We start from the raw sequence: 9,011 nt of genomic DNA on the forward strand, positions 1-9,011 counted from the left end.
CAAGTTATGTTTTTCTACTTTATTAGCTGTGCCATATCGACAATACGAGTTTATAATACACCTGCAGACCTGTCCTACCACTTCCTTATGTACAGTATATAGCACTTACCCCTCCTACCTTCTGCCATGGTCCAACCAGAATACGTAGGTTGTACTCTGTGTCTAGAACTGCAGGAGAGGTAAGTTGTACATACACTTCTCCTTTCTATATATAGGGCATACAGGATAATGGCTGTACTGGTATATATACCCATCTTGTATATTTTACACTAATTGAATACATGTATCTTGATGTCTCCCCATACACAGGAATACACGGTAGTGAGGAAGACATCCGGTGAGTATGAGACACCCAGCAGCCATCCCCGTGTGTCAGGAGGACTGAGCAGGACCCAGAGCCCCATCACGGTGCCTCCACCTCACTGATACATGAGAGACACAATGACCAGAAGATCCTGGAACTCACTAACAAGATCATTCAGCTGCTGCCTGGAGAGGTGACTGCTGGGAATGGTACATTATACAGTAACACCGGGGGATGTGTCTGGGTGATGACTGGAGAGGTGACTGCTGGGAATGGTACATTATACAGTAACACCAAGGGACGTGTCTGTGTGATGAATGGAGAGGTGACTGCTGGGAATGGGACATTATACAGTAACACCAGGGGATGTGTCTGGGTGATGACTGGAGAGGTGACTGCTGGGAATGGTACATTATACAGTAACACCAAGGGACGTGTCTGTGTGATGAATGGAGAGGTGACTGCTGGGAATGGGACATTATACAGTAACACCAGGGGATGTGTCTGGGTGATGACTGGAGAGGTGACTGCTGGGAATGGGACATTATACAGTAACACCAGGGGATGTGTCTGGGTGATGACTGGAGAGGTGACTGCTGGGAATGGGACATTATACAGTAACACCAGGGGACGTGTCTAGGTGATGACTGGAGAGGTGACTGCTGGGAATGGGACATTATTCAGTAACACCGGGGGACGAGTCTAGGTGATGACTGGAGAGGTGACTGCTGGGAATGGGGCATTATACAGTAACACCAGGGGATGTGTCTGGGTGATGACTGGAGAGGTGACTGCTGGGAATGGGACATTATACAGTAACACCAGGGAATGTGTCTGGGTGATGACTGGAGAGGTGACTGCTGGGAATGGGGTATTATACAGTAACACCAGGGGACGTGTCTGGGTGATGACTGGAGAGGTGCTGCTGGGAATGGGGTATTATACAGTAACACCAGGGGATGTGTCTGGGTGATGACTGGAGAGGTGACTGCTGGGAATGGGACATTATACAGTAACACCAGGGAATGTGTCTGGGTGATGACTGGAGAGGTGACTGCTGGGAATGGGGTATTATACAGTAACACCGGGGGATGTGTCTGGGTGATGACTGGAGAGGTGACTGCTGGGAATGGGACATTATACAGTAACACCAGGGGACGTGTCTGGGTGATGACTGGAGAGGTGACTGCTGGGAATGGGACATTATACAGTAACACCAGGGGATGTGTCTGGGTGATGGCTGGAGAGGTGACTGCTGGGAATGGGACATTATACAGTAACACCAGGGGACGTGTCTGGGTGATGACTGTATCACTGTGTGTCAGGTTCCTATAAGGTGTCAGGATGTCACTGTCTATGTCTCCATGCAGGAGGGGGATTATATAGAGGAACACAGGGGTCTGTACACGGACGTGATGATGGAGAATCACCGGCCCCTCACATCACTGGGTAAGAGGAGACTCATGTATTGTACAGGGGAGAGCAGGTATGGGGGCCCCTATATACACACATCATCTGATAATCACATATATACACTGTACTCAGTCACTGTGTGTCTCCTACAGATGGGCCCAGTAACAGAGATACCCCAGAGAGATGTCCCCGTCCTCTGTATTCCCAGGATTGTACAGAGGAGAATCACAGGATCCCAAAGGTGGATCAGGTAGGTGGGATTTAGGGTCTCGCCCATATACCAAAGTGACTGTCACTATATGATCTGTAGAGGAGCTGTGTGTGTCTTATACACTGATAATATACAGATAATTCTCATTTAATAAAATCAGACATTATTAATGTGATATTTTATTGTTTTGTGGGTTATTTAGGGTGAAGAACTGCTTGATGTTAAGGTAGAAGATACAGAGGGAGAAGAAGAGACGTATGTGACTGATATAAAGGCAGAAGATATAGAGGGAGAAGAAAAGACGTATGTGACTGATGATAAGGCAGAAGATACAGAGGGAGAAGAAGAGACGTATGTGACTGATATAAAGGCAGAAGATATAGAGGGAGAAGAAGAGACGTATGTGAATGATAAGGCAAAAGATACAGAGGGAGAAGAAGAGACGTATATGACTGATGACAAGGATGAAGATACAGAGGGAGAAGAAGAGACGTATGTGACTGATATAAAGGCAGAAGATACAGAGGGAGAAGAAGAGACGTATGTGACTGATGACAAGGCAGAAGATACAGAGGAAGAAGAAGAGACGTATGTGACTGATATAAAAGCACAAGATTTAGAGGAAGAACAAGGGTCATATTTGACTATTATAAAGGTTGAAGATATAGAAGGAGAAGAGATGTATGTGAGGGGTGATCAGCAGTGTAAGGAGGCGGAAATCCCTACAGATATCAGCACAGGTGAGTAATAATCACTTATTACAGAGAAGAGTAACATACTCTCCTTGCTCAGTCACTACAGCAATCTCTTATCCTACACCCTCCTCTGTCAGTACATTCTAATCAGGGTAGCCTAACAGTTATTGGAATGTTGAGGTTCCGAACATAGATCTCATGACTTCCTGGCTAAATATAAGCTTCCCCAGTCGCCACCGTCTCCACCCTCAGATGAACTTGGTGGACACATTGGCGGCAGATGGTCCTTCAATCTGGGTCACCATTTTTCCCATATCGCCATGCTATCGAGAGTGAGGCATGCAAGCAATGTTGTTCGAACCTACTTTACAGTTGCCTCTAGACCTACTAACCCACTGTCCATTTCTACACCCTGATTTGAATCGACTGGCTTTATTGATGTGGATCTTGAAGCCCATATTTTGTGGCCTCTGGGTCTTTGTCATGCCATGACCCAAACCATGCCTAGTCGCATGAACTGGTTACTGTCAAGATTTACCATCGGGTCTGGAGGATGTATATTGGGTATCTCAGCTTTCCAATTTCACACTTTTTTGCTTCTTAAAGGTCAGTATGGAGCAGAGGCTTAGACTTTCATCTTTGAGGGTCAGATCTCAGTTCTGTCTTATTCCAGAGACCCTATTGCTTTGGCCAGGCAAGTGTCTGAATTTACAGCCCTTATTTCTAATTCTTACCTGTTGATTTCCTATCCTGTAGCAAAGAAAAAAAAGGGGGTTGTTCCTGATGGGCACATGAGTCAGGCCCTTTAAGTTTTGTATATCATTAAAATTTAGCTTTAATTAGTCAAAATTGTAAAAAAGTCCCAAACTGTGGGTTAAATACAGTGAAATATAGTGGTTAAAAATGGACTAATCGACAAACGTATATAACAGAGGTTCTCAAACTCGGTCCTCGGGGGCCCACACAGTGCATGTTTTGCAGGTAACCCAGCAGGTGCACAGGTGTATTAATTACTCACTTTGACACATTTTAAAAGGTCCACAGGTGGAGCTAATTATTTCACTTGCGATTCTGTCAGGAGACCTACAAAACATGCACTGTGTGGGCCCTCGAGGACCGAGTTTGAGAACCTCTGGTATATAAGATGTGTGAAAAAGTTAGAAAAATGTTTGAGAATATAGAGGTTTTAAAAGTCCACTATCAAAACCCTTAAATTATTTGTTGCTATTGTATAATCAAATGAGGTAAGTCTAAGAACTACTAAATAGGGACCAATGTAATAGTCAGTGCCCAAGTAGTGTCAGCTTAAATTCACTAGGTAATCTGCTCCTAGACCAAGGTCTCAGATATTATTCAGATGAAATTAGTCTGAATTTATTAGATATATATAACATGAGTATCACCTTATACTGGTATTATAATTATCATTATAGATTAAAAAATACAAATACGTGTACGTTTCACTGTATGGATAGCTTTTCGATAAAGCTGTCCATATAGTGAAACGTGCACGTAGGCATTTCCAGCAAGTCCACTATTTGCTCTAATTAAACAATGTGACTACATACCACCACAGTTAGTTCCACTCAACCGAATTCAAGGTCTTGGCAGCATCCAGAGACATGAGCACTGTCCCTTCATGCATCATTCGGAGAGAGGTGCAAAAGATGGCCAAGATTTTGGGCAGATTTCCCTGACATAAAACCTATTCAGGTGTACTATTTGTCTTATGCTTGTATTGAGCTGAGTAGCTAGAGTCTTAGACAACATCTTGATGTTGGTAGGGGTTTTTTTAACCTAATTTAGAGAACATTATGATCAACACTTCAGACATAGAGGGGGAAGAGTGCCTGTATCTTCTAAATCCATTAAAATTGTACTCCAGGACGTCTGGGTCAGTTCACACCGAGAAGAGACAGATAAAGGTATAACAATATATTTGCTAGAGATTTACTTAATACAAGTTCTCAAACCAGCTATATGATAGACACATTGGAAACTAGAACAGGTCCTAATGAACATCAGTTTACCATTAGACTTCATTAGCACTCTCCCACGCTGTCCGGATGCAAAATATAATTGAGCAGGATCACAGGAGTTTGATGAGGTAGCAGAGCCAACAAGTCTCCAATCCCAAGAAAAGCTTATAACTGTAGCCACAATACTCCTAGCCACATTCCTCAGCACACTGGCAGATGCTGAGATTCCACAATCAGTAGCTTTCTGAAGCAAAAACACACACACTTTGCAGCCCTCTTGTATCCTTATTTTACAAAGTGTTCCAATTTCCACCACTACAGTTCTTCCTGCAAAGGGTGGTCTTAGGAAAAGGTCTCCCTTGATGTGTAGAGCTCATAGACGGGCTATAAAAGAGATGAGATCCCCCCTGCTGTTCTTATGCCCCAGTGTCTGGCTCAGTCCTAGGGGAGAACAATGGGATCTGAATGTAATTAATTCCTTGGTGATGGGGGATGATAGCCAGTCACTCCCTTTTTTTAAAAAACCTTATCATTTGTGACCTCAGAGGGGCTTCAGCTGCTCCCAGCTTCCTGTTCTTGGTGTCTTTAAAGGAAGTGACTGGCCCAGAATAAAACATCACACCTGGCCCTGTTTAAGAGCAGCTGACTGATTAATTCTATACTTAGACATTGTCAGATTAGGCCTGGGACAGTCCATTCGGTGACAAGTCTCCAAAAGGTGAAGGACAAAAAAAAAAAATTCTTATGTACTTCAATCGGTATACCTTCAACACTTTGGGCCAGATGTAATGACGGCCGAGTTCGGCGGCCATGCGTGATGCTGGCCGAACTCTGTTTTTTTTTTAAGGGGCAATCACTTGCAAAGCAAAACCATGCCTTGTAAGTTATTGCCCCTTTAAAATAACGTCCAAGTTTGGCTGGCTTCTTATGCGGCCACCAAATTCAGGCATCATTATATCTGGCTCCTAGTGTCGTAGTGTTATTGAAGTAGTAGGACCACCATATCAAAGACACTGTTGGGAATGCCATATCAGAGACACCCCTGAAGTGACTGGTGGCTTAATATCTATATGACACTGAGATCTCTGCAATTCTACTAATATCTTTGCAAATATATGAAACTAAGATCTCTGCATTTCTACTATTATATATGAAATACATCCTATATGTAGGATGTTAAACTGGTTTAGCATCTAACATCTGATACCATTAGTCAAAGACAAACATCTAATACCATTAATCAAAGACAAATATAGATCCATGTACCCCGGGGAGTAGCCTGACATATCTCTAGGCAAATACTGTATTATAGAAACTGAGGCCAGAACAGGTAATACTAAGACGAGGTCAATACAATAAAAAGTATGGTAGGTAGTGGAGTGGTATGGTAGGTAGTGGAGTGGCGTTGGAGAGCCAAATGATCACTAAATTTCAGGATGTCTTCTAAACCTGACGCTGTGACCTGAATTTAGCTAATTATTGGGGTTATTCAAATTTCAAAATCCACTGTCAGATGCCATCTCCATGACCAGAGGCTTTTGGAAGCAATCCAGGGAAGGAACTTTTCCTAACCACAAGCCGCTAAATATAATTGCAGCTACACATGATCAGATGAGACATAGATGTAACTTATTGATCATGCACACTATCACCACAGAAAATAAAGGAACTGCAAAGAGAAGCATCTGATACCCAATGTCAAACATGGTACCATCATTGTTGCTTTTGGCTTGTTTTGGTGGTAGTGGCTCTTGTGATAATCAATGGAATAATTGACCCAGTTTTAGGACCAAGAGATTATAGGCCAAAATCTGAGCTTGGCCATTGGAGGACGCTTCAGGAAGATCCCCAGGCACACCTCTAAATCCACACTGAAATGGTTGTGGAAACACAAACTCAAAGTCCTTCAATTGCTCTGTCAGTCTACAGATTTGTATGTTGTCCATCCATGAGTTATATACTGTACCATGAAACATCTTGAATTTACCCATATGATTGCAATTTGGGGACCTTTCAGCATGATCTATGTATATTGGGAAATTAATCTTGTTACAGGGAATCTTTAATGCTCCTATATATTTGTTTTTTTATTCTCTGCAGTTGGACACCTCAACAGGACTACCTCAGAAGAACATCTCTTTATCTCTTCAGATGGTGAAATCGAAGATAACCTTACACGAAATGCTCAAAGAGAACACTTTGTTATTCCATCTGATCCTGTTTATCATTGGGAATTTTCTCCTGGATGCTCAGATGTTGGTACATCTACAGCAGTTCCTGGAGTAGATAAGACATTTCCTTCTTGTATAGATAACACATACTTTACACAGATAGCAAACCCTATTACTCATCAACCTGCAGCGGCAGGAGAAAGGCCATTTTCATGTTCTGAGTGTGGGAATTTATTCACACGAAAAGCACATCTTATTACACATCAGAGAATTCACACAGGAGAGAAACCGTTTCCATGTTCTGAGTGTGGGAAACGTTTTACTGAGAAATCTGCTGTTGTTAGGCATGAGAGAAGTCACACAGGTGAAAGGCCATTTCCATGTTCTGAGTGTGGGAAATGGTTTACACATAAATCAGCTCTTGTTAATCATCAGAGACGTCACACAGGTGAAAAACCATTTCCATGCTCTGAGTGTGGGAGATGTTTTAGACAGAAATCCGATCTTGCTGCACATCAGAGAAATCACACAGGTGAGAAACCATTTACATGTACTGAGTGTGGGAAACGTTTTACACACAAATCAGCTCTTGTGACACATGGAAGAAGTCACACAGGTGAGAGGCCATATTCATGTTCTGAGTGTGGGAAAAGTTTTACAGGGAAATCGCATCTCGTTAGACATGAAAGACTCCACACAGGTGAGAGACCATTTCCATGTTCTGAGTGTGGGAAATGTTTTTCACGGGAATCACATCTTCTTAGACATGAGAGACTCCACACAGGTGAGAAACCATTTCCATGTCCTGTGTGTGGTAAATGTTTTTCACGGGAATCACATCTTGTTACACATGAGAAAAGTCACACAGGCGAGAAGCCATTTTTATGTTCTGATTGTGGGAAATGTTTTACACAGAAATCATATCTTGTTACACATGAGAGACGACACACAGGTGAGAAGCCATATCCATGCTCTGAGTGTGGGAAATGTTTTACCCAGTCATCAGATCTTGTTAAACATAAGAGAATTCACACAGGTGAGAAACCATTTCCATGTTCTGAATGTGGGAAATGTTTTACACATAAATCACATCTTATTAGACATGAGAGACTTCATACAGGAGAAAAGCCATTTTCATGTTTTGAGTGTGGGAAATGTTTCACACATAAATCTGCTCTTGTTACACATAAGAAAACACACATTGATGAGACACTATTTCCATGTTCTGAGTGTGCGAAATGTTTTACATGTAAAGCATATCTTGATAAACACCAGAAAACTCACAGAGGAGATAAATAATTTCAGTGAGCCGATAAGAAGCATCAATACTTGTGAAATCCATTGATATTATTATTGTAAGTTTTAGAAATTGACAAATACATTTACTGAAAATAACGATGATAAAATAACAGACTTAATAAGAAACAAAAATAAAATAATAAATTGAATAACCTGAGGTAACTGAGGTCCAAAATGCAACGCGTTTCGCAGCTCACAGTCCAATTCCCCACTGCCTAAGGAAGCGGACGGAACACTCTTTTCTTCTGGACACCATGCAGTGAGATTATCGGGTTTAAAATTGTTTAGTTTTTGTTTTAATTTCTTGTCTATATGTTAATTATCATTCAATTGCTATTAATATGTTGTGAAGTTTTTAGTGTTAGATATTTTTGTCTTCGGATACTGATTATTTGCACTTATAATGTGAGTCCATTCTAGGAGCTCTTTACTCCAGGACCTATCAGTGTTATATTAACTTGTTCATTTTAAACACTGCAGTTGTTACTGATAAGGTCTGGCCACGTATTGGCCAACAAGGTCTTACTTATTCAACATAGAAGCATTTTTAACCCTACTTTCCATAGTGAACGTTTATATTTGCAATAGCTCGTACTATTATGGAATAAAATAATGTTCCAGAGTTGGTTTGGGATTTGCAATTTATTAAGGTTTTAGACCTGGCTGGGGGGTAATTTATTATCTGCATATTCCCTCAGGAATTATTTTGGGGTCTCCTTCTCTTCCCCAAGGCTGCATTATTTTTTACCCACACGTATCCTTAAGCCATCAACCATGATCACTGACTTGTAGCCAACAGTGGAAATCTTGAAATGTATATTAACTTGTTTTAAGTGACTTGCAATATGTAACATAAACTCTCAGCAGTGTGCCGGAGGTATAGGGTCTGATGGAGGCACAAGTACGCGTCTAGCCAATATTAGCTAGCAGTTAATGTAT

The 9,011-nt window shown here is 41.7% G+C and overlaps 1 protein-coding gene across 1 annotated transcript in view; it reads left to right on the forward strand.

Moving 5' to 3' along the window:
- The window catches only part of LOC134983577 (zinc finger protein 436-like), a 153,730-nt gene extending 145,036 nt beyond the window's left edge, over window positions 1-8,694 (forward strand). Inside the window, exons 2-6 of the mRNA XM_063949237.1 lie at window positions 310-497; window positions 1,675-1,753; window positions 1,870-1,967; window positions 2,131-2,668; window positions 6,703-8,694. Of these exons, the coding sequence (XP_063805307.1) occupies window positions 1,720-1,753; window positions 1,870-1,967; window positions 2,131-2,668; window positions 6,703-8,072 (2,040 nt within the window). The 5' untranslated portion in view covers window positions 310-497; window positions 1,675-1,719 and the 3' untranslated portion in view covers window positions 8,073-8,694. The remainder of the gene's footprint in view (window positions 1-309; window positions 498-1,674; window positions 1,754-1,869; window positions 1,968-2,130; window positions 2,669-6,702) is intronic.
- The last annotated feature ends 317 nt before the right edge of the window (window positions 8,695-9,011 follow it).

This window comes from Pseudophryne corroboree (genome assembly GCF_028390025.1).
Source record: "Pseudophryne corroboree isolate aPseCor3 chromosome 3 unlocalized genomic scaffold, aPseCor3.hap2 SUPER_3_unloc_19, whole genome shotgun sequence".
Classification (NCBI taxonomy): Eukaryota; Metazoa; Chordata; class Amphibia; order Anura; family Myobatrachidae; genus Pseudophryne; species Pseudophryne corroboree.